Source organism: Anguilla rostrata, chromosome 3 (assembly GCF_018555375.3).
Source record: "Anguilla rostrata isolate EN2019 chromosome 3, ASM1855537v3, whole genome shotgun sequence".
Classification (NCBI taxonomy): Eukaryota; Metazoa; Chordata; class Actinopteri; order Anguilliformes; family Anguillidae; genus Anguilla; species Anguilla rostrata.
The window spans coordinates 51,709,160-51,736,321 of record NC_057935.1 but is presented as its reverse complement, the minus strand read 5'-3'; the positions used below and the strand labels follow the sequence as shown (position 1 = coordinate 51,736,321).

At 39.2% G+C, this 27,162-nt stretch overlaps 1 protein-coding gene across 4 annotated transcripts in view; it reads left to right on the top strand.

Annotated features, from left to right (window-relative positions):
- pcdh11 (protocadherin 11) overlaps window positions 1–27,162 on the top strand; it is a 252,405-nt gene that overhangs the window by 6,443 nt on the left and 218,800 nt on the right. For all 4 annotated transcript variants that reach the window (XM_064328154.1, XM_064328153.1, XM_064328156.1 and 1 more), the window contains exons 2-3: window positions 6,945–7,524; window positions 13,388–15,874. In XM_064328154.1, coding sequence (XP_064184224.1) covers window positions 6,985–7,524; window positions 13,388–15,874 — 3,027 coding nt within the window. In that variant the 5' untranslated portion in view covers window positions 6,945–6,984. The remainder of the gene's footprint in view (window positions 1–6,944; window positions 7,525–13,387; window positions 15,875–27,162) is intronic.

Here is a 27,162-nt window from a genome sequence, read left to right as displayed (position 1 = left end):
AACATGGGGTAATATTCACCTACTCTGTGAATCATTCTGCGACAATACCTTTGCTAATGGTGCAATATAAAATTAATATCATTGATTGACTAATTTTGGCAAGTTAACTACATTCTAGGATGGTCATAACATTTGAATATCCCATTGACAGCTATGTCCGCCTTTTTGTCCCTGGGCGTAGCTCTGTCGGTTTGATTAATTTAATTTCATACATTAACATGATTAAACTGTATATCAAATGAACTGATTCTTTTTTTCATGAAGAGGATGAATTTAATACACACACACACACACACACAAAAGCGTATGCAGTATATACAGTAACTATACATTTTCCATCCAGATTGACACCAACCAAACCACCTCTTTCAATAACGGCTGTGTACTTCTTAAAGTGTAAATAGAGTTGTTTGTCCACATTATACTAAAGTAAATAAATGAATAAATGAATAAATTAATTCACATTTTAACTTATATCTGGCCACTTTTCAACCAGCGGTGGGTCACAGAAAACATATTCCCTCATTAAGTGGGCTGTGGGCTCAGACAGGACGGGAATCACTAGCTTAGAACATACTGTAATTAACTTTAATGATGAGAACAACCATTCAGCCCATCTTGGCTCATCGTCTGTTGTCTGAAAGCCCACTTGTGCTCTTTGTTTACATTGCAAAATGCACATGACTGTGCTAAGTACAACTATAAAACCACACGTGGTTTTATAGTTGTACTTAGTACTACACCCACACTGACATGGTTTTTTAGGCAAAGGTATTGTGCTGCATGCAGCTATACTTTTTATTCTTTACCTGTTTTTGGACACAAAACTCTGAGAAAGAATGTGCTGTTTGATCACATAAAATAGAGACTTGGTCCCCAGCGCACTACTTTTGATGGTGTTATTTCAGATTTTAGTGTCACTCGGCTGCCATGCAGGATGCTAAATTGATAAATGGCCGGGATATTTCTCTTTGGGGGTTAGCTATTTTTTATTTGTTTTAAAGTCAGAGCTTCATCAGAGATTGTGGTTTGTAGATTAACAGTGGGACAAAGGTAGTATTTGCATCCAGAACCCTAGTTTAGTAAATAAAGACAGACGGCTCTGTCCATCATTTTTTCGTGTAAAGTGAATTCAGCTTTGGCTTCTATTCTCAGTCCTGACTCCTGAGAACGGAGGCAGGTTTTGTGCCTGCTGGATTAAATCATCCGTCTACGGCTCAAAATAGCCTCCTGGAGACCAGGGAAATGTAAGCATGGAAGATGGCCTCAAAGGCATTTGTGTTTCTTTTCTCTTTCATGCTCCATTCTTCAAAATATGTCTTCCCATACATACCACTGTGCTAGCCGTTCTACCGTTCTGCCGCACAACATGTTTTTGAAAAGGCACCCAGGGTGGTTCCCTGAGACAATAAAAACCTGGTGAAACTGGTCGGATGTATTAGACAGTTATGAATCATCCTCGTAAGTACTGTTGATTTGGTACGTGTTTGATATGTCCAAGTAAGTGTATTCCTGGGGATTCTTAAAATACATACTGACCTTATCTAGGAATGTTAACAATTAAATTAATGTGAAATGTGAAATTACATATAGAATTATGCATAATATATATATATATATATATATATATATATATATATACACACACACACACTAACTTTATTACTGTGCCATTGTGACATGGATGGAAATCTATTCATTTTGTGAAGAGAGGATAACAGGTCTTGCCAACAAAATATCTGTGATGGATTCTACTGAATTGCCATATTACTACACCATTTTTGCTTTGTTTATATTTTTGGATGTTTTTTTTCTATTGTTTTTTTTTTCTTCTTCTCATTTTCATTCTTGTTCTAATTAGTTCAGTATCCAACACACCTTGCAGGACTGGTGCTATTACTTCCATAAATCATGGCATGGCACAATGGCAGGCAAAGCTAGCCTGGAGGCATGTTTAAATACCGTCTTTAAGCCAGTTGTCAGAAAGTGTTTTCCATGAGGGGGGGTCAAAGGGCAGGAATTGCAAGGTTCCTGATTGAGTGAGGTCAATAAATTGTCGACACTGACCAAAGAGCTGGTCACGGTTAGCTGCTTGGGCCACAGGGTGCTGCACCTTTGCGGTTCATCGGCATATGATCCAATACTTAGATTTCTGAGCATGACAATCTGAAACATGGCCTTCTGAGCTGTGAGTGGAGCAGTGTTAACAATAAGATGATTTATTCACAATATTTCTAGGTTCTTTCAATGACTAAGTATGTACAGCACTGGAAAAAATTGTGGAAAAGCTTCTGCACGAAGAAGAAGACTGGTGCAATTAAAACTTATTTGTGCCATTTGCTGTTGTTGCCATTTTTGTCTGTGAAAATATATTTGAAACAGTTATTTTCATGACCACGAGTGGTAATATCGTGACCATCAATAATTTTAAATATAGTATAAAAGCTGAAAAAAAGGTTTGAGTAATGAATATTATCATTTTATGTCAAAGAAATATAATTCAAGCTCATTATAAAATGTCTAAAACAGTAGGGTATATTAGACTGCTTAATGATGTAGTTATTAATTAATACATATAGGAAGGTTGATAATGAATTGTTTAATACCAATGCTAATTATTTCTTTTTTTTGTTTTATGTTGATATTACATTTATTAGATATCACATTGATTGTGCCAAAACGAGAAATTGTTGCAACATTGCATTAATCATCAAACTGTTTATAAATTCAGTGTTTCCATAATACGTGCCAGCAGCATGTGCATGTTTGTGTGCGTTTGTGTGTGTATGTGTGTATATATATATATATATATATATATATGTATGTATATATATATATATATATATATATATAATAGCACTGCTAATGTTGAGATAATGAAGCATTAATGTAATGGTTTTACATTGACATCAATGATAATCCAGTTTAACAACAGGTCAGGTGATTTTTTTTAAATCTGTATGTAACAAACAATGACATATATGTCATATGGCCATAACAGCTCTTATAATACTGAGGCAAACAGTACAATCTAGTTTTAGAAAAATGTTTTTATAGATCAAAACTTTGTTATTCATCCTTACTCTGAACTGCATAGTGTGAACTGCATGAACTCCACCATCACCCCTACCTGAGGGACACTGAAGTCAATTATAAACTGAAAAATTGCTTTTATAATTAAAAAAAATTGTTCCTCATCTTCATTATGAACAATTGTATGCTCTGAACTCCTAATGAAATAATAATAATAATAAAAAGTACAGCATGTATGGCTAACATATTTTGTTGTTTTTGTTTGTTAATACTTTTTTTAAAGTCCCAAAGTCCCACTTTACCTGTATGTTTGATTTGCATAAGCTTGGATAAATTAAAGAAAAACAAAAGCTTCCCTAGGAGGAATACATCTTCAGCTATTATGCTCTTACTCTAACTATCCCAAGTTGTATTTTGTGGAGACAAGCTCCTTCCTTGAGCTGGGAGCAGTCTAGAGCGCTGGGGAGACACAACATCCCCTGCTACACACTTTTTGGGGGGCAGGTCAGATATTTTAGAGCCACATGAGCCAGTGCTGGGTGTGTTATTAGCCAACAACCTGTGTCTGTAATGTTTTAACTCTAGAAAGGCCACGTTTTTTACTACTTACTAACACATCTCTGATGTCAAGCATTCTCAGATGTATCCAGCATTACAAATATTTTGGAAAGTAGAGGAAGGAGGATATAGCATTTACGGCATTGAAGTAATTTGAATTGTTGTCACTCTGTCTAGTGTTAAGGGAAACTTTCACTCTGACTTACTATCTCATTGCATATATGTGCGTGTGTGCGTGTGTGTCTAATTAAGAAACTTAGTGCTGACTTTTGAGCAAATCACATCAAAGAAACAGGGAAAAAAAGATCAGAATCCAAATAATGTTGGCCAAATTCGAGATGAGAACGCATTATCTGAGTGTTGCCGAATACGGTATTTGTATTCAGCACCACCCCTAATATATATTTATGGCAAGAACAAGGTGTGGAACCCCAAAAGGGACAATCCAAAGCACCCCTCATCTGTGAAACATGGTGGTGTTTTGGGCATGTGTGGGTGCCCCAGGTACTGGCTCACTTATCTTCATTGATGATGTAACTGTTGATAGCTGCTGCAAAATGATGTGTATTACAAATACTGTAATGTCTGCATGGTGAAACCAAAAAATACCCTTAAATAAAAGCTAAGCATGTTCAGTTTAATCACATCTGAGCCGAATCTAGAAAAAAATACAATATATGTATATTTATATGAGTTAAAGATGTCCTTGGAGTCATCTCTGTACTTTTGGAGGTCAATCTGACAGCTTCCGTCTCTGTGACTGGCAACACTAAGAAGGATATATTTTGGCTTTTGATCTTATACCCAGCTCGCTAGATTTCTCCTTAGCAAGTGTGTTCTTTTCATTACATATTATATGGTGCAGCAAGGAGTTGCCAGGACCAGTGTGAGCTGTGGAATAGTAATTGCCCACACAATCTTTAAAAAGGTAAAACTTGAAAGTAAGGCAAATAAGGAGCCATGTCTTTTCAAAGGGCAACACAACACTTTGTGTAATGGTGCAAGGAGCGACTGGCACATTGATCACTGTCATGTAAATAACTCTGCTGGTTTTCTCCTGCCCAGTGGACCCATAATGAGTCTCTCCTGAGTTTTCCCTTCTTGAAAGCATTGCATTGTGACAAATGGCACGGCACATGAGGATTAGCATTAACAGTGGATGGCACTGCTTTCACAACTGGCCTAATCAAAACATTAGCTTTTTAGTTATCTCCTTTTAATAAGTTGCTCCTTTAAAAAAGGGTAATGTGAAGGTAAATCACACTGCAAACAGGGCAAAACGTGCCCATTTTCAGTGAGCAAAAATTATATTCAATCCTCAAAAGAAATTATATTACGGTTTTTCTTTCTTCTTTATCCACACACAAACACATACACACACACACACACACGCACACCTACACACACACACACACACAGGAACTAGGAACTACGATATGCTGACAATTGATGATTTTTTTAACAAGGCCGCTATCAACATTAAAAACTGTATTTGATGGTTAATGGAACACCTTACATTAAGAGTTCTGCTCATTGTGGGGTTTGTAATGCCTCATTACCAGACAGGTGTTATTCTAATAAATATGCATTTGTCCTCCCAGAAAAGGCGAAGGCCTAATTTTTGTTTCCAAGAGTTGATCATTTTAATTCTTCTGGAGTTGGCGTTCTGTGTTGTGATAAAAATATTTGACCAGATAATGTGTCATGACTAAAATAAATAAATAAATACAAGTGATGTTTGAGCGTGTCAGTTGTTCGGGGAAAAATCCCTGGAGGTTGAAAAATGCATTTAAAGATGCATAAAGGAAACCAAGTTTAAAAATTTAAATTTCCCTATGTATTTGTTTGCAAGAAAATAAAATAAAATAGGATGGCATTCCAGTGTGTCTTTGGAGATGTCAGAAATGTTCTTTCATCTAAGGATTGATACTGCATTACTTTGTAAAGTAACAGTAACCAGCTCTGGAAAATGCCTGACGTCTCATCCACCATTTTCACAATGACCTACTTCAACTTTTGTTGCTCACTGAAGAATTCAGCCCTTCAGCCATTTTTATTTATATTCAGCCAAAATTGGATTTGCATTGCTGTCGAACAATACAACATGTGACAGCCAACCCTGAAAATTTTTTAATTATGTCAGATATGACAAAAACCTACAGGCTCTTAACATGGAACTTTTTGCACTTCTTATCAAATTTTTTTTTGGCAAACACATTAAATGTGAGTTAATTTCTCGTTTTTAGGGCACTACCCAATGCAATAATGGAGGTGTAACCTACACATTGTAGACTATGTTCTTTTTATGGGTGTTATAGAGTAAGCCTGCCATTGGTTGATAAAGTCAATTATTATAGATTGAACATGAAGGGAAATATGCCAGTGCTAATAAGAAAACACATTTGATCAATACTTAAATACGTGTAAGGTTAATGGTTAATGGCATGTACATGAGGCAGAGTGATCAAAAGTTTCTCTCAAGGAATTCATGTCACATTTTTTGCAGTGAAATTGAATGCACAATGTGTAAAATACATTAACCATAAATAAAAGTGAATAACAATCTCTCATCCTCGCCCATTTATTGGAAAAAGCAGTGTGCACGTGCCAGTGAGCCAATGAGCTGTGTTTCCAATGACAACTCCATATTGCACTGTAAAATAAAGCAGTCATTTACAGAATATCCTTGTGTTTTGCATCACTGATGAGTGTGATGAAGCTGTGTCCCAAGGTAACATAACTCTGAAACCATTTTGTTGTTGAAGGAAGCATAATTCGCAAGTGTGGATTGTTGTCATGCATATTCCCCCAGAAGCCGCCAAAGTCTGTCCACTTTAAAACTGAAACAGTGTTTCCATGGGTACCCTGGGAGAATGAGAGGATGAATAAACATCAGAACGAGCCAGTGACTGAATAAGTGAACTAATTACTTTTTCATGCTGATGCAGTCCATAGTTGCTGGCGGACAACAGAGGTTAATTGTGTGAAACCGCGCCGTAGCCTCGCGCCACAGCCCTCAGTATGCTCTAGAGTGGAGCTGACTGTGACAGAGAGCTGTTTATCATAGACCTAGGGGGGTTCTGGCTCAACACCGGTTTAGAAGGAAGGGGCCAAGGTCAAAGGTCAATCCTGTCACAGACAGGATGTGATTGTGCTGTGGGGAAGCTTAAACTCATTGGAAGAGAAAAGGCAGAACTGTGTTTTAAATGATTTGTATCACATTGGTAACACATTTTGCTTACTCTTTCTTCCTAAAATTTTGTAGGTTTTCAGAAAGAACATTTACCATTATTGTTTCTCTGTCAGTCTTTTTGTTATTTTTGACAAATCAATTTCTCTATTTTCTTTGTCAGAGCTGCAGCCTTACAGTGAAGGTCCTCCCCCATACTGAATATGGACTTAGCCTGTGAGGCGCACCTGCTGGTGGTTCTGATCACCTGCCTGGCCTTGCAGTCCTGGGCCCAGGAGAAGGACTACACGGTGCGGGAGGAACTGCCTGAGAACGTACGGATTGGAAACCTGCGCAAGGACCTGGACCTGGCTCTGGACCCCAGCTTTAAGCTGTCATCACCGTTGCAGTTCAAACCTGTCTACAAGACTGGTGATGTGCCTTTAGTGCGGGTGGAGGCCAACACGGGAGAGATCTTCACCACCTCCAACCGCATTGACCGTGAGAAGCTTTGCTCGGGCATCTTCAACGAGAAGCGATGCTTCTACGAGCTGGAGGTGGCAGTGCTGCCCGACGAGATCTTCCGGCTGGTAAAGATCCGCTTCCTGATTGAAGACATCAATGACAACGCCCCCTTGTTCCAGTCCACTGTCATCAACATCTCCATCCCCGAGAACACGGCCATTAATTCTCGCTATCCCGTCCCGTCTGCTGTGGACCCAGATGTGGGGATCAATGGAATTCAGCACTACGAGCTTGTGAAGGTGAGACTTTTGACAGATTGTCTTCTGGTAAATTAGACCTGTGGATGAGTATCATTGATCCCACAGAACACTTTCAGCATAGACCATCAGGATACCATCACAAGACATCAACAGAACAAGATTGTAGCACAGGTGAACATCTCATCAGTATTTCAACAGAAGCTTTACCATTTGATACCATTTAATAATGGGATGATTTGCTAAGGGATATCATTCATACTTTTGGTGCAGATTTTCTCAATGTCTTGACATGTCAGGATTTGCACCTTATGCATATTCCATGATGCCCTGCGGGTCACTTGAGATGCTTTAAAGGTGCAGCTGTTGTGTTGATCTTATATTCCTGGTAAGATATTGTACACACAAGAGAATAGAATTAATCTTCTTGGATCAAAATTTGTGATCTCTTGTTTTTTCTGATATTTATTTATTTACGCGAACACGGGGGAGGGGCTGAAGGCAGGATTGGGGGGAAAAAAAAGTAACGCTATGGATTCTCACTTTGTGGTTGTCGTGGTGATACTATACTGTGATTAGATTAAAGCATGAACAGTTTTTTTTTGAAGTATTATTAGTGTATTTATTGGGACCTTAATAACAATGGTGGCTGCGTGCAGCCATATTATTCGAGATTCTGACCACCACTGTATGATAATCATAATGCCTCTTTTTAAGATGGGAGAAAGGTCAGTGATAAATGGTTTAAGGTAAGTTTATAATTGGGGCTGAATGGAAAGGAAAAGATAAATAGATGCTGCACAAGGAGCGCATTTCTCTCTCATTGTCTAATTGATGTTTTAAATAGAAAAAAAGTAGCAGAAAAGACCTGGCGCAATATTCTCATTAACTAATATTGTCCAGGAGCCCAGAATGAAGCATAATGCAGTACACTCCCTATCATGAATCGCATATTACACCAGTTTCATTATGGAAACAGAACATTGTAGTTTGACAGAATTCATTCATGTTGGTTTTTAAGTTTCAGTGTACATGGAAAGAAAACACACGTGCACACACACCCACACACACATGCAAACGTGCATACACACAAGCAGACACACACACAAACATTTAAACCCAAGGTAGGCTTTAAGGCTTTTTGAAATAAAGGCTTTTTCAATAAAGGCAAGCCATTTCTGCAATGTTGTACGTCGCTCTGGATAAGAGCGTCTGCTAAATGCCTGTAATGTAATGTAATGTAATGCAATGACAATAGCATATTAACTGAACATGTTAATAGAGAAAAGCAGTTAGTGCTAAACAAATTGCTCACTGCATCCAGTTCAAGACTGCACACTCTTTCCAGGGATGGGTTTTTTTTATTTTGAAAGGAAACAGGGATTCAAGGAAGTTCTGGATGCATCTGGATAAAGGTTTGCTGTAGCTTTTTTGGCCAGTGGTCTGCTTACTATCAAAAATGAATTAGCAAATATATAAATAAGTGCAAGACAAGTTCACTGTTTGAGGCTGAAGAGTTATTTGTACCTTTTTGGGGGGCAAATTAACAGAATTCCCTTGCTTTCTGTGTCTGACTTGATTACCAATTTGCATTTTTAAAGAGGTTTATCTCAGCCAAGGCCTCTGCTGCTCTGACCTGAATTGATGAGAAACCGACTGGAATTGTTTATTGCTGGAAGATGACCAGCTTAATGCTTGTAGCATCACAATGAAGACGTGGCACCATTTCCTCAGCCAGTGCTGTCATTTTATTTAATTATTTTACCCGTCTGTGTCACAAGAGGGCATTTGAGTGGACTAAACATATAGTATATGGCTATAATGATGTTAAAAGGCGATAAGAGAATTTGTGGGAACACGCACAAAAATGTTTAGTATGCATTTGTAATTTTCTGTGCCTTAAATATCATTGCCACCAATAATGCAGCTAGGTGTGCTAGGTCTGTGATTAATGTTTTATGAAACTTTGAAATGTCACAGATAATAAACAATCTACTCCTTGATTTTGAAGCCTATAGTTTTGCAGTTCACTTTTTAAGGTTATGGACTTTCCAATATTTTGAGTTACTAATGTGTGTGTGTGTGTGTGTGTGTGTGTGTGTGTTTGGGTGTGCTTGTGCGCATGGATGTGTGCACGGACGTGTGTCCACATAGTGCTGCTATTTTTAGCAGAGCATAGCTAACTTAAATATACTTTTTCTTTGCTACCTGGAATGGTGCACTTTCTGCACCTCGGGAAACAGCCAAGGTCATCCCAGGGAAAGTAATACCATGCATGGCTAGAGCAGGGCATTCCATTAGGAGAGATTTTATCACTTAAAAAAGAGACCCTCTTTACACCTTTCATCTCAGGGTATGGGGCAGAGTGAAGCTCAGGGCCAGAATTATTGACTGTTTTTGGTCTGTCTTCTCCTTTATGTGTGTGTGTGTGTCTGTGCATGTGTGTGTGTGTGGTTTTAACAATAACTTTCTTATAACAATAGTAGCTTTTATGTACCTGCCATTCGTGTCACTATGTATTGAACATGAAAAGTTGTATTTAGTGGTGAATCTGGTTCATTTCTGCACTTGGGAATGCTGGAGAAATAACAGTTCCATTTGTTACTCCGGCAGTAGTTTTTTTTTTTCTGCTCAGTCGCATCAGCCTGGCTTTGGCAGTAGGATACACCGCAGTGTTCGACTGTGTTGGTAGGTCAAAAATGTTATCCATCAAACAGAGAGAGAGAGAGAGAGAGAGAGAGAGAGAGAGAGAGAGAGAGAGAGAGAGAGAGAGAGAGAGAGGAGAGAGAGGAGAGAGAGAGAGAGAGAGAGAGAGAGAGTCGCAGTAGCTGGCTTGGAGTAGGAAACGCAGGTGACTGTGTGGTAGGTCAAAATGTACATCAGAGAAGAGAGGAGAGAGAGAGAGAGAGAGAGAGAGGAGAGAGAGAGAGAGAGAGAGAGGAGAGAGAGAGAGAGAGAGAGAGAGAGAGAGAGAGAGAGGAGAGAGAGAGAGATAGAGAGAGAGAGAGAATCGAGAGAGTAGAGATTAGAGAGTCACGAGGAGAGAGAGAGAGTCGGAGAGAAGAGTCGAGAGAGAGCAGAGAGAGAGAGACCACAACTATAAGCTGCAGTGCCCCATCGGGCTTGGCCTGTTAATTCACCGCAGCCCCAATCTCCTTTAGCTTCTAAAGGGCACGGATTGATCGAGAGTGCTTCACTGTAAACTAACTATGAAGTGCTGGATGGGCTTTGAGGTTCCGCAAGCTAATGCCACCCAGGCTTCAGCACTGTTGTTCAGAGGGCTCACTGTATCGTCACCAAGTGTAGGGCTTATTGAGTGAAGGCAAATGTTCATTTCAGTTACATTTTATCATAGATCCTTGTAAATTTAAGAGTTATTTTTCTATTTTGTGAGATAAAGAGGGACCTGGTTCTTTGTTTTATTAAAATGTGTCTCATTGTGCTGCAGGTCAATCAAATGTATGATTACATGAGAATTATTTTATTTCTTTTTTTTTAAATAACTTGCTTCTTATTTTAGAAGAGATAATGCTGTCTGTAGTGGCTGTCACTTAACCTTATAGCCAATGATTCATGTTCTCATTCATTTATTTGTAAACCTGCCCAGGAGGTAATCAAAGTTGTGGAGGATCTGTCAGCCTTCTTTGGCATGAATGGCAATTTAAAGGGAGATGATTGATCACAAGCACAGGCTTCAGACAGAGCTTGTATTGGCTAATTAAACGCACCAGGGGTGTCATCGAAAGTCTGTAACTCTGGAAACAAAAACTGTGAAAAATACATCTTGTTACAATGCTGTCTCTCTCACAATGTGAGAATGGGCAAGGTTTTTCCAGCATAATGATGGGTGTTTCTTATTTCTGTGCCAACTTCCATATGGATTGAGTAATATAATCAAATTGTTTTTCAATAATTTTCAGCATGTGGCCAGTATGGGAACTGTGGATTAGATTCAAACGTACCTTTTTTTAAAGTGAAAATGCACATATTTAATCTAATTTGAGAGCTGTACCCAGGACAGGGTAATCTTTTTTAACATTATGTGGCACACGAAGCTTATCTCCTGAGAAAGATGCGCTTTCTTGTTATACCATGGAAATGTTTCTGACTGAAACGGCTTCAAAGAACCCCTTTGTACCATACATGTGTATGAGTCCCATTCACGTTCAGAGCCCTTTCTTCCTTCTTGTCTCAGCCTCACCCTACATCAGAAGGACGGAAAATGTGCCAGGTGCTAGCTTTACCGCATAGTCGGTCTGTAATCGTAAATATTAGCGCTAGTTTTAGGGGGGGGAGGCAATTACTTTGAACAGTCAAAGCTGGTTTCCCATGGGGATTACATATGCATTTGTTTTTCCATTTGCTCAAACTGTGCTGTTGCCTAGCCTGAGCTCTCAGAAGAAAAGCTTCTTTCTTCTTTCTTTTTTAATGCACAATTTTTTTTTCTGTCTCTCCTCCCCCTCCCCACTTTAATCTATGACGCTCTTGCAGCATATTTTAAATTGAAGCTTAGCTCTTTGGCTTCTCTTTCAACACTCCCTCACACATATGACCTGCCCTTGAAATCCTGTGAGCTCCCTCCTGTTCATAGTAGCTGCCATGAGATAGCAGGGGTGAAATGAAATCTCATTTTGGGTGAGGCATTGGAGAGCCAAGTGGAGAAGGTACAGTGCTGAAATCAGTCTTTGATTAAAGGGCCACCATTAGATAAGGTATGGTGGCTTTGTACTGTGATTTGGCTTGGCAAACTCTTTGCTTTCTCACGACAGTATGACATCAGTTTTAACTGCTGTATATTGGACCCTGAAGTGCGTCTCCAGGCATCAGCAAGAAGCTAAATGTATTTCACAGGAGGATGAAAAATGTTCAGAACAAGGAAAGCAAGAATAAACAGCCATACTAACAGATACAGAAGAAAAATAGGACACCAGATATGGGTTAGGTTTAAGATATTTTTCAAAACCCAGATGTTCATTGGGAAACTACAGAATGCACATGCAGTGTGCACATACATGCACACACACACACTCACTCACACACACACACGCACACACACGCACACACACACACACACACACACACACACACACAAACGCACAATTTGTTATGTAGGCACCTACATTCTGGTTAAGTTTAACTTTCTTACATAATGAACCAGCAATACTGGGGACTCAAATATGCCGTTTGAAAAAAATTAAAAATGAGAACAAAAACAACCATGCCCAATAATTATAATTTGAAAAATATGTAAATGTTTAGGACATATTTGGGAACATAAAAATTCACTCTGTTTTCTTGTGTTTCCATCTACTATTACATTTACACCATCAGAGATGTGTATGCAATTTAAAGTAAGCTATACAACACTGAGCTGTACAAATATATGGACCGGCTTTTTTCTGTTAATGCAGGGAACTGTGTGTTCTTTTATAGGGATTAATGTTTGCTTGAGTCATCACTTTTAAGTGGGTAATTTCCTCTGGTTGTGTTCTCTAAGTCAATATTTTGAAGACCTTATGCATCTTTTAATAGGATTAAATAACTTTCACCTCAAAGTAATTTGTAGCAAAAACAACTGTTTAATGCAGAAATAAACTTGAAATACCTCATTTGTTTTGTTTGAAAGGCCAAATAGCTGTTGAGATTAGCTGAAAATACTGAGAAATGTGTTTTTTTAGCTCACATTTTGGCTCAGGTCATCACTAGCTAGTGGATTGAGGTTTGCTGTAGAGTACACATCTCATTCCACATTCAACATATACTGAGAGGACATGAGCTTTATTTACAGCCAGTTAATTTGTATCAGCATTTGTAGCAACACTACTAGCTGACAAAGTAAAAAAATAAAAAAACAGATGAGAATACAAACTTACTCTTTGCCCATTTTTATTGTTTCTCTTTGTAGAGTGTGAGTGAATTTGGACTGGATATCATCGAGACCCCTGAGGGTGACAAATGGCCGCAGCTCATAGTCCAGCAGAACCTCGACCGTGAACAGAAGGACACCTTTGTGATGAAGATCAAAGTGGAAGATGGAGGGACTCCTCCAAAGTCCAGCACTGCCATCCTACAGGTCACCATCTCTGACGTAAATGACAACAGGCCGGTGTTCAAAGAGAGTGAGATTGAGGTGAATATTCCAGAAAATGCACCCGTGGGCACGTCAGTCACCCAGATTCACGCAACGGATGCCGACCTAGGCTCCAACGCACAGATCCACTTCTCCTTCAGCAACCAGATATCCGCTGCCACCAAACGACTCTTTGCAATTGACAGCAACACTGGCCTGATCACTGTTAGGCAGCCCCTGGACAGGGAGATGACTCCAGTTCACAAGCTCATCGTCCTGGCTAGTGATGGAAGCTCCACACCATCGAGGGCAACAGTGACAGTCAATATCACAGACATTAATGACAATGTGCCGTCCATAGACACCCGTTACATAATGAACCCCGTTAATGGCACCGTCCTACTATCTGAAAATGCCCCCCTTAACACTAAAATAGCCCTGATCACTGTGACAGACAGGGATGCTGATCTGAATGGGAAAGTTACTTGCTACACTGACCATGATGTACCCTTTAGGCTGAAGCCTGTGTTTGACAACCAGTTTCTGCTAGAAACGGCAGCTCCTCTAGATTATGAGATTACTAGAGAATATGCAATTAAAATTGTGGCCTCGGACTCAGGAAAGCCTCCCCTGAACACTTCAGCTATGGTCCTCATAAAGATAAAAGATGAAAATGACAATGCTCCCATCTTTCCTCAGCCTGAAATTCAGCTGTCCATTCCAGAGAACAATGACCCTTCAACACAGTTGATAAAAATCAGTGCCACAGATGCGGACAGTGGTCGTAATGCTGAAATAACTTACTCCCTAGGCCCTGACCCACCTGACGGCTTTAACATCGATCGCCGGTCAGGAATCCTTTCTGTTGGGAAGAGGCTCGACAGGGAAAAGCAGGAGAAGTACACATTCATTGTCATTGCACGGGATAATGGCTCCCCTGCTCTACAGAGCAACGTGACGGTGAAGGTGATGGTCCAGGACATTAATGACAATAGCCCAGCCTTCACTCACCCTGAGTATAACTTTTACGTGCCTGAAAACCTGCCACTGTATGGTACAGTGGGCTTGATCACGGTCACGGATGCAGATGCTGGCGACAACGCGGTGGTCACCCTCTCTATTCTGAATGGCAAAGACAATTTCATAATTGATCCAAAAACTGGTGTGATAAAGCCAAACATTACTTTTGACAGGGAGCAGCAGAGTTCCTACACCTTTGTGGTGAAGGCAGTGGATGGCGGTAGGCCGCAGAGCACCTCTTTTGCCAAGATCACAATAAACGTTGTGGATGTAAATGACAATCGACCTGTGTTTGTCATACCTTCGTCTAACTACTCCTACGACCTGGTCCAGTCTACTACCAGCCCTGGGTCTGTGGTGACAAGAGTCTTTGCCATAGACAATGACACTGGAATGAATGCAGAACTACAGTACAGCATTATTGGTGGGTCTCAAAGGGGTCTGTTTGCTATAGATAAAACAACTGGTAACATCACGCTGCAGGAGAAGATTGTTGCTGCTGATCAAGGCTTGCACAGGCTGGTGGTACAGGTCAAAGACCTGGGACAGCCGGAGTCATTGCATGCCATTGCCCTGGTTCACCTATTTGTGAATGAAACTGTGTCCAACGCTTCCTTCATCCAAGAGCAGCTACGCCGGAGCATGGAGACCCCGTTGGACCGCAATGTGGGGGACACTGAGGTCACACCCCAGGCCAATGGCTATGTCATCGTGGTCATTGCCATTATTGCAGGGACAATGACTGTCATCCTGGTCATTTTTGTGACCGCCCTGGTGCGCTGCCGCCAGACACCCAGGCACAAGGTGGTTCAGAAGGGTAAGCAAAGCGGTGAGTGGGTGTCGCCCAATCAGGAAAACCGTCAGATCAAAAAGAAGAAGAAGAAAAAGAAGAGGTCGCCCAAGAGTCTGCTGCTGAACTTTGTGACTATCGAAGAATCAAAGCCAGATGACCCCACCCACGAGCACATCAATGGCACACTGGACCTCCCAGTGGAGCTGGAGGAGCAGACCATGGGGAAGTACAACTGGGCCACCACTCCATCCACCTTCAAACCTGACAGTCCAGATTTGGCAAAGCACTACAAGTCTGCTTCTCCTCAGCCTACCTTCCAGATTAAACCAGAGACCCCCGTCGCCCCCAAGAAGCACCATGTCATCCAGGAGCTCCCCTTGGACAATACCTTTGTGGTGGGCTGTGACTCACTTTCCAAGTGCTCCTCCAGCAGCTCCGACCCCTACAGTGTATCTGAGTGCAGCTGTCAAGGGGGCTTCAAGGCGCCTGGGCAAATCCACACCCGACAGGTAATGCACTTCTTCTCCTGTTTCCTTTTTAAACCCTGCACACTGCTATTGCTCACCCTCACCTCTGCACTATACAGTTCCTCTGTTGAGGGGGGTGGGGGGGGTCTGGGGATTTCACCATCTCCCGCATTTGAAATGTGCATGAAAATCATCAGCACTGAAAGAGGAAGGAAGGAGGTTTGTAGTGAAGCAGTTTTGGCATCCTCGACCGTGGCTGAGAGCCAAGCATATGGGAATATCTGGAAGAGACAGAATCCGTAGGTGGCACTGTGGCACTTTTACCTGCTTTCAGGAAATATTATGAAATATTGAAATGTACTAAATACAAAAAAGATGTTAAAAAGGAAAATAAGAGGGAAAAAATGTTTAAGCCTGTGTCAGCTCTGCCATTTGTATGTGTGCAAGAATTTTAGATAATATAATCAGGCTGCAGAGTAATAACACATTTCAGGATGCATTAGGTTGGTTGTGATGTTAATAGAACAGTGTTTGGCTGCATTTGCCAAAGAAGGAGTTCAACCTCAAGGTCTAATGCAGGCCGACAAGACGATATTAGAAACACATGAGAAGGCTGGAGGGTGACAGAAAGATTACAGCCATGTTTAGGCTTTCAAGAACCGTTTGATTGACACTTTAAAGACAGCCGCTGTCAGACAGATGCAGTAATGTGATTCGACAAGAGACGGCTTAAAAGAGGTACACTTGTTTCTCATGCAAACCGTGAATGCAGTTTGGCGGGACTGACGCTTGCAGTCTCGGGACGGAACAATGCTGACTGCTTTGTGGTGCATTTAGGCGTGCGGCCGAAGTGGGAGATTTATACGCAGGAATCCGTCTGGCCGAGGCACCGGCGGTTTTATGAGAGAGAGAGAGATTCATTTGAATACCTGTGGCACATAGCTCACGCCTCCCTTTGCCAAGTGCCAAATGCAAAGTGGCTAATAAATAAAGGAGGAAAATTAATGTAAATCTGGGATGAGGAGAGTCTGCTTTTCTCAGCGGAGATGAGCGCCGCCACTCCGCATGGTAGAGAGTGAGGAGTGCTACGTATCTCCGGTCACAGGGATCAAGGTGGAGCCAGGGGGACCAAGACACTTAATTAGTTTGAGAGAGAAGATGGAGAATAGGTAATAGCTTTCCGTGCTAACACATGCCATCTGTTTAGACCTTGCATTACTATATTTTTAATGAGCAGATTAATAGCTTGTTGTTTAACACAGCAAATGACAAAAATGAATTTGTTCTTGATATAATCAGAAAACGATGCTTTTGTACACATACCCATGGCTATTCTGGTCACCTTTAACAGGTAAGGTCATGGTCATGTGAATATCTGTGTAATTAGAAAAACTGGAAATGCTACATCAGCCATTAAGTGTGTAGCTAAGTATAATTAAAAGAAAGAGGTTAGCACACAGAAATAAGTGTGACTGATGCAGATACTGTGGAATTCCACAGACACATGGAACATGTACGAGGCCATGTTCTCCTAAGCACATCTGTAGTATGATTGCATCTGAACCCATTACTGAAAGTGAGCTTAGCAATATATAGTATGCATTTGATACATTATAATGTTTTTATAGCAAAAAATTTGAGTTTTTCCACTGCAGGTATTTGTATTTCATTTGCACCAGTAACTGGACAGGGTTCGTACGGTCATGAAAAACCTGGAAAAGTCATTGAAATTTAAAATGCAATTTCCAGGCCCTGGAAAAGTTATGGAAAATAATATTTTTTGAAAAGTTTTGGAAAAGTAATGGAAATATAGCTAAAGTTGCATCAAATACAATTGCTAATTAATCCAATCATAAAAATGGTATGTATAGTAATAAAACGTAAATTGGCACGTAACCTTTGCGGTATTTTGGTGGTGTGAGAAGTTAATTCGGTCTGGCTCAGTCTGTTTACACGCACGCCCAACAGGCACGCTTCTCCTAATGTAGCAGTTAGTAAACGTAGGCCCTACTGTGCCAACAATATGCCAGGGAAGTGCAGCTTCAATAATATATCAGGGCTTGAAATTAACTTTTTTTACTTGGTAGCACTGGTGCTCCCAATTTCAAAAAGTTAGGAGCACCCACCAAAATGTAAGGAGCACCAACAATATATGCAATAGATTTTTTATTGATAAAAAACGACGATATAACAGTACGGTTTAAAAGTAACAGTTAAACTGTCACGCCTAAAATGTGTCGACTCTTCAAGGAATTGCGTGTTATGCATTCAAATGACAAAGCGCTTCTCGTCACATCAATACCGCTAATTAAATCAACCGCCAGTAAACTGCATCGGAGAAATTAGCTGTTTCAACCGGGTCGCTACACAAAACACCGTAATGCCGTAATCGTTCGCTTCAACTTTTCAGCTTTCGATAACGCTAATAAATTGAACATAAACTTTTGTCTTCAGGTAACATAAGTAAACGCATTAGCTCTCTGTGTTGCGTGACAGTGGAGTGCTGCAAAAGGGAGTGATTGAAGGCTAATATTAAGCAATTTAAAATCAGCATTAAAGGTAAGAATGTCAAGCTCACGATTAGTTAGAAGGGTCACCGTCAGCTCACAAGGCACATACTGAGTGTACTAACTAGCGAATGTACAGAGGAAGAGACGTTCGACTGGAAAAAGAAAAAAAAAAAAGTTGTACCAGAACAATTATTTGCACTCGCACAAATGCTCCCAATTATATTTCGAAGTCGCACAGATTACATTTTGGGAGCATATGCGACCAAAATGGTCGCAATCTCGAGCCCTGTTTGAGACATTGACAAAATGTTAAACTATTCGAATTAAAATATGAAAGAATGTATCTAAGTGTGTCTGTCTGGTGTTTATTTGTTTTAGAGAGGCACCATATGTTTCAGATGCAGACCTAATTTTACTTAGTGTTACAATAAATAATTTTAAATCATCCCACTGAGATAAAGTCATTTGTTTTGGTCATGGATATTCAGTTAAAGGTTGTGGAGAAGTCATGGAAAAGTCATTGAAAATCATTGGTGAAAAAGTGTATGAACCCTGCTGGAACAAGGCAGAATATAGTATGGGTCTGGAGGAATGCATGGTATAAATATTTAATTCAACCTACAGTATCTTCTGATAGAAGATACCTTGAACCAAGTGTATATTGGAAGCTAAGTGGTATTCACTTAGTTCAGATATGCGAACCGTGAATATATTTGTGCTTTATTTAGATAAACCTCATTAAAGGGCAGCTCACTCAAAAAATAAATAAAGCTGTTTATACTTACACAGAGTGCTATCTATCCGTCTAAATAGTTGTCCAGATATCTGCTGCAGCTCACCATTTTACAATGGACATCAACAAGACCAATGCACAATGCACTAAAAATTTACATTAGAAGAACTGAACAGCAATATATCTTTCCAAATATAATGCAATGGTTACTCACAAATATCCACAGACCTTTTTGTGCATGGTTTCACAAATGTTGTTTTAAAACAATGTTGACACTATGCCCCAGAATACCTCTGTGCTCCGGTTGAGACTGCAAATATAAACAGTTAAATTTGACAGAAAGTAGTTTTCAATGAAACCATGCACAGCAAGATCTGTGAATGTTCGTAACCGTGTCATTATGTTTGGAAAGACCTTGTTGTTGAGTTGTGCAATTGTAAATGTTTGCCACTTTGAACACCAACTTGGTCTCATTGAGGTCCATTGCATCAGAGCGAGCTGCTAGAAAACTCATTAAAAATCTTAGTTAAACTATCTGGATGGATGGATAGCATTCCAGGTAAGTAGAAACGGCTTTATTTTATTTTAGATTAACTGCCCCTTTAAGCTATTTCAAATTTAGACTGAATTTGTAAAATATAAGGACACAGCTATGATAGTATTGAAATGATGTTGAATATTTTTAAGCTCTGAGTGCCATTGTGACAAATATTGTTTCATATTGTTGACATTTGGGATGAATTATCATGGCAGAATTCGTTTTTGGAAAGCTTCCCTAGGGCCAAAAACATACATTTATATTCAGTATGGATAGAACCTGTAAATAGGAATGGGTAATCAATGTCATTTTATTTTTATGGGCCAGGAGTAATTTAGTGGCATAGAGCTATATAACAGAATGAGATTTTATTGATGAATATCAGCATAAAGCTTAATATAGGTATTGCTTAATAGACCCATAAAAACCAGACCTTTTGCATTACAACCAAGATTAAACTCTAATAATTATGACCTCTAAAGGCAAATGTGATATCATACAACAAACAAGAAAAATGTCTTGGCGATATCTTATCGTAATATTAGGTAGCCTTGCTCTATTTCATGGGATCATTTCCATACAAAATGTAATATACTCAGTCCAAAACTGCCGTCATCTGTTCTTCAGTACTGACCCAGATTTTTCTCTAATGTCTGAATCTACATTTATGTTCAGTATATGCTGTATTAATTAGTGCTCTGCATTGTTAGAGATAAGCAGTGACTTGGAGACTTAATTCATTCATATTTTGTTGTGTGTGTGTAGTACCTGTTAATGTCCACAAATTAATTTTTATTTTTATTTATTTTGTTCTTTTTTGCACCATTTCTGGGTACTTCAATTCATTTTGCGGGGCATTTAAAACTAAATCAAGGTTCAATGAAACGTTTTTTTTTTCTCTCTGTACAACTCACTGAATCAAAACCTGAATTCTTAACTTCTATCCTCTAATTATTCCATCTCCTTGACTTCTCGTGCCTCTTGAACAGTAAATCCTCTGCATATTCCAGCAAATTACACTTTAGCCACTGATATGTTGTGTACATGGTAATTTAAGGTGACACCCACACAGAGTTGAAATTAGTGTACCACATCCACCTTTTATTTTTAAACCATAGCTAAAAGTCAACGCTGTGCCTTGGCACATTACCCATAAGCCTTTGTACAAACCCAGATTATGAAAGAGCAGATGATGTAACTCAGTGTACATTTACTATGCTCCTTGTCAACTTGTCAGAGTGGCTTTCTGCTTCATTTCTATGTCTGTCTTTATATATATATATATATATAAACATGCAAAATACATTTACAATGAGCACACTTGGCACTTTACAATTTGGAGTTAAATCTAAATTTCATAAGATCATTACTAAGATCAATACAAAGACAAGAAAATGGTTTATCAAAATAAATATTGCTCTTCTGAAAACGATTTCCATTCCCTGTTCCCACAAAAGGGTCTGCACTAATCCAGTCAGTTCCAAGGCCATTAGGAAATGCTTTGAGACACTGCTATATTGCTTTTTTATTTGTTCGGTTCTCTTTTTTTCACGTCACCCAGTGGCAATGCCTGCATTTGGGTAAAATATTTAGAGAAAATTTAGAAATGTGTTGCTTGATTTTAACAGTCATTGTTTTAGAGCTTCAGAGTAATATTGAATTGTTGTTAATCACAGTGCAGCGTAGTGGCTAAGTGCCGTAGATGGGTTTGCTTCCAGAAGGTGGCAGTTTAGATTTCAGTGTGTTGCCTTCCCATTGTGCACTTGAGAAAAGCACTTAACCCCTAATGTTTCAGTATTTTCTGTATATCGAGCTGAAAAATAAGTTGAGTCTTGTTATCTACAGTGCTGTGAAAAAGTATTTACTCCTGATTTACTATATTATTGCACTTTTGTCACACTGTTTAGTTTCAGATCTTTAGACAATATGCTATATTAGACAAAGGAAACCTGATTTCCACTTTTTTCTCTAATTTTTCAATAGAACATTATCCCAGAAGACTTGGGGATCATCCAGGTGCTTTTTTTTGGAAATATGAGATAAACATTGATGCTTGTCTTGGTTAGAAGTGGTTTCTGTCTTGCTCCTCTCACATTAATTCCATTTTGCCCAGCCTCTTTCTAATTGTGGAGTCATGAACACTGGCCTTAGCTGAGGCTAGAGAGGCCTATGATTCTTTGAATATTCTTCTGGGATCTTTTGTGACATCCTGAATTAATTGTTGGTGTGCCCTTGGTGAACTTTTGGAGGGCCGGCCATTCCTGGGAAGATTCACCACGCTTCCTAGTGTTCCCCATTTAGAGATAATGGCTTTCACTGTGATTCAGTTGAGCCTTAGATATATTTTAACCTTTTTTTCTCATCAATTCTGGAATTCCCTTACAGCATGGCATACTGTGATTGTAGAAACCTTATGGTGACTACTTCACTCTGATGGTAATGTTCAATATGAGTGAGGTGTAGATTCAACAAGGCTGGATGCAGTCAAGCCTGCATGTGTTCAATCATCTGAATACAAGTTCCAATTAAATGTGGTTAATTGGTTAACTGAGTAACTAAGGCGGCAGTTACTTTTTCACATGGGTGATATGGGTGTTTGATAACTTTTTTCATTAAATAAATGTAATAATTTTAAAATGTGTTTTGTGTTGATATTACATTTTGTCTAAAGATCTGAAACCATTCAGTGTGACAACTATGCAATAACTGAGGAAATGAGGAAGAAATACTTTTCATGATATTGCACTCTAGATGAAGATATATAATAAAATATCTGATTATTATTACTTGATGCATCTTTTTAATAAAAGTGTGATTAATTTCTTACCTGGAAACAATGCACTGAAGGTCGTTATGGAGGTATTCACTGGAGATTTTATTTATACAGTAATGATATCATTCATATATTTCACATCTGCCCAAAAGCTGCAGATTGACAGCAATATATGCTGGACCAATTTAAGTAGTACTGAGTTTACTACTCTGATGACCACCGCATACTATATCACTTACTGTATTCAGTAAATCCCACTTATTGTTGTAAAGCTGTCAAGAGGTTTACAAAGGCTAATAATAGTCAAAGACCTGAAGGGTTTGGTTATAACCTCTGATTTGTAAAACACTAAGAGGGTGGGGACCTCCCACTTCTAAAATGATTCCAGCGCCCTTGTTGAGATGTAAGGTCAGTGCTTGAGTCAATCAGAGACTCAGTTTATCAATGTCAGACTGGTCTGGAGGTTGAGAATTTGCGGGAAACATTAGTAATGGGAGAGTTAGACCCTGTGACTTTCCAGATGTGGGGAACCATTATGTCACGGAATGAGTTTAAATGAATCAGGGTTTTCTTATATGAAGTAAGTATTTACAGCAGATTGAAGCACCACACTTTGTAATGTAGGATTAAGGAACATCAACCTCCTGTCATTTATAAAGATAACCTGTCATGTCCCTGAGCAGTTCCTTTGTGACTCTGAGATTCAATCAGACCACTATTTGCCTTTTTGTGAATTGTGACAAATAAATTGTATGACAACGTACTCCATTAATATTTACAATAGTCAGAGGAAAATGAAATGGTTCATTTGATTTTTTTTTTTTTAATAACACCTGTTTACCTGTTTCTTAAACATAGCAACATATCAACCCTGTAATGGATACTTGTTGGAAGGAGTTATCCTTAATGAGCTTAAACCCAAGCAAGCATACTCCTACAGGAAACTCATTGTCTTTTGGATTTATGTGTACAACTAGGGCTATGATCTTAGAGCCTGTAATTCCAAGAGGTGGATACAGGACACTATGAATTTACATGTTAAGTGATCAACACATTATGGTACCTTAATCATCTCATTTAATCATTCAGTTTCCACAGGGGTGTCTAGTATGATCTAACTGGCTGGTGTGGGTGCAAGCTTTTGTTTAGGCTAGCACGGTTACACTTTAATCAGCAAATTTAGTTTACAAATCAGGTAATGAACTTGATTAGTTGAATCAGGTGTTTTGTTGCTGGAATCCAAAAAAGGGGAAACGTGTTCAGATCGGACATTTTTGGATCGGATGTTTGGTATAGAGTGCCAGAAATCTCTTTTGCTTCTCCACTGTGTAACTGGTCACATTCCTTCACCTGTTTTCACTGATCACTTCAATTAGCATCTATACTAATGCCTTGAAGTTAAGGGCTGAAAAACAGGGTACATTTATCCGAGGACACACTCCTGATCTTTGTTTCATCACCCACTTGGCACACAATGTGTTAGCACTACTGTGCATTTTCAGATGTCTTATATTAATATAGCCATTTGGATTTTCAGTTTTCATAGACCCTCCTCGAGCCATAGAAGTCCATTTTGCTTCCGAGCAAAGTGGCAGAAATCCAGCCTGAGGATGAACTCTTTGTCTCCTTCTGAACTCAGATAATCTCCAGTCCAGCGGCAGCTAAATTGCCTGCTTTTAAGATAGAGTGTCTCAGGGCTTCTTTCCAGTTCAGTATTAAATAAAGAAACCAACTCGCCTTTACAGGGCCCTACCAGAAAGTTCTGCCAACCTGCCTCACTGATTGTAATGCCCCATAGTATTTTATTTTGTATATATTTCAAGGAGGACTGCCAACTGATAACGGCTTCATTGTCACAAAAATCCCATTATATAAAAGTAAACCCTGAGCTATGAGAACAAACCTGCTGTATACCCTGGCCCTAATACTGTATGTGGTTTATTTTTTGAATACCTTTTCTTATTGGTTTAGTTCTCTGCTTAATCATAGTGCAGTTTCAAAAAAAAAAAAAAGGCTATGTAGGCTTTACATGCGATTTTAAATTAGACCTGCCAAGATAGCATCAAAATTTATGCAGACCCCACCTTGCTGGCCAGACACAGGAGAAATATTGGTTTCACACATGCGAAGCCACGTGTGTGTTCTGATGGAAGAAAAGTGAGAGGGAGTTCAGTGTATTTATATGAGATATTTGAGCACTCTCCATCAATGTTTGTGGGCGACCTTGTGCTGAGAGAGACTGAATTACAGGTAACGCTGCATCTTACCCGCTCCTAGTGAAAGCCAGTAGAGGAGGCCACTCAAAGGGCTCTCTTTGGAATTCAAGGAGCATTCTGCTTATTTTTATCATTGCTAACGAGCCAATCAAAAAGTATTAATTCTACGCAGTTTTGTTTAAGCTATGAATAGTAAAGAGCCTGATTTACTGTAAATTGAATTGTACTATACATATAATGAACTGCATTTAATTCACTATTAATATGGCACAACTTTCTACATGGACACTAAACTACCGTGCTTCATTACTTTGTAATTATTGTTATCAACAAATGTATGATCAGATGAAATTTAAATATTATGCATATTTTGAAGGTAGGCTTTTCATACGTATTTGCCCTAAAGTCTATTTATGGCAAGCAGCTTGCTACTATTGATTTAACATCCACTCACAAAAACAAAAAAGAAGAAATCAGGTACGGATATATTGCAACAAGTAATTATTTAAATTAAGACATACGGACAGTAGCTGTGGCAATAGCAATATTTAAAGGGAGAAGACAGGTATGTAAACATGAGAGAAGAAAGAGATGGTTTTTAATTTAGGAAGTGTGAGCGTACAAGGGAACTGAATGTTGTAAAATGTGTTCAGGTTTTCTAAAAGCAAAAGCTTGTCAGAGACCTCAGGGATTCCATATTTATGGCCCTATACAGCTCTCAATGCTATAGGAGTCCATTTGGACCAGCAGCATAGATGTGTACCACGCGCTGCCCCGTTGGAGTGGAGTTTTACAATCATTTCACATAGGCCTGCTTCTTGCTTGATTGGGACTAAGTCCAGACTAACTCCCTGCCCAATTCAGTGCCTGTTGTTTCACTGCTGGGTTTTCTTTTCATAGTCATGGGTAGAAGTAATGTTCTCCCCTTAATAGTTGGACGTGTGGCAGGCTGATCAGGATGGAGGCAGCTGATCAGTATGCAAACTCGTGCTCTGAGTCTGTGAGTGTGTGTGTGCATGTGTGTGTGTGTGTGTGTGTGTGTGTGCTCCCATGCATGCATTGTGTGCATGTTGGACATCTTGTTTATTCTTCCTTATTTATACTCAGTTTGATAAACTCATGTCATAGCATGAAGACGGCAGTAAATTAAGTAGTAGAAACACATTGTTTTTTTCTGTGGAACATTCTTCTTTGTCCTTTATCTTCTTTATTCCATTATAAATACAGCCACATACATTAGGGAAATCTATTGCTACAGCAATGAGCAATTGATAAAAAAATGTGCATCCATAGGTATGTGAAAACAGATGGGAGGAGTGAGCACTTTTGTGCCCATTTCCTGGACTGTGTCTTGGAACATTTGATGACTACCATGATATGTTGGATTGTGCTCCAGAAAAGCTAAATCTTTTCAAACTAAAAAATGCATGTTAGCTCTGACCAAATTTATTTTTTTAAATTGAAAAGACATGGTATAAGCTGCTTTCTCTGTCCCATGTCTTTTAGAGGTCATCATATGAGCCACACTTACTCCCTCTTCTGGCATTTGGCATTGCGTGTATCTATGTGTGTGTATATATACACCGATCAGCCACAACATTAAAACCACCTACCTAAAATTGTGTAGGTCCCCCTCGTGCCGCAAAAACAGCTCTGACCTGTTGAGGCATGGAATCCACCGCTGAAGGTGTCCTCTGGTATATTTGGATTTTTGTATATATTTGTATCTACTCTATATTTGTATCTGATATTTTGTATCTACTGTAAATTTGTATTCGATTGTGTTACTTTGTTGTCTTTGATACTGCAACAGTGCAAATCCCCCCCCCGGGATCAATAAAGTACACTACTACTACTACTACTACTACTTATTACATTATTGGTTTTTATTACATAAAAAATATAAAATGGATTACATTATTTGGAGTTATTACACTATTGGTAGTTTATTACATTATTAGTTGCTACAGGGCTATAAAAAGCTAAGATATTGTTAGAGGGTGATTTATTTCCACATGATTTTAAAAACTCTCGACGGGTCAGAGCTGTTTTGGCGGCACGAGGGGGACCTACATAATATTAGGCAGGTGGTTTTAATGTTGTTTCTGGTCGGTGTATACATACTTGTTATACATTGTCTCCTCATTTCAGGGCAGCATATTGTTTGGGACACATTAGTATGTTTAGCACTTTGTTACATATCCTTTGCATGCAATGACTCCTTGAAATCTGTGGCCCATAGACATCACCAGATGCTGAGTATCTTCTCTGGTGATGCTCTGCCAAGCCTGTACTGCAGCCATCTTCAACTCCTGCTTGTTTTGGGGGCTACTTGCCTTAATTTTTCACTTAAGACTATGCAACACATGCTTATCTGGATTCAGATTGGGTGAATGATTTGGCCAGTTTTTAACTTAGCAAAACTACTTAGTTTAGCAGTATATTTGCAATCATTTTCTTGCTATAGGATGAAGCGCCATCCAATGAATATGAAGGCATTTGATTGATTTTGAACAGATAAGATAAGCTGTGTGCCTAGGGGGTAATGTTACCTCACATT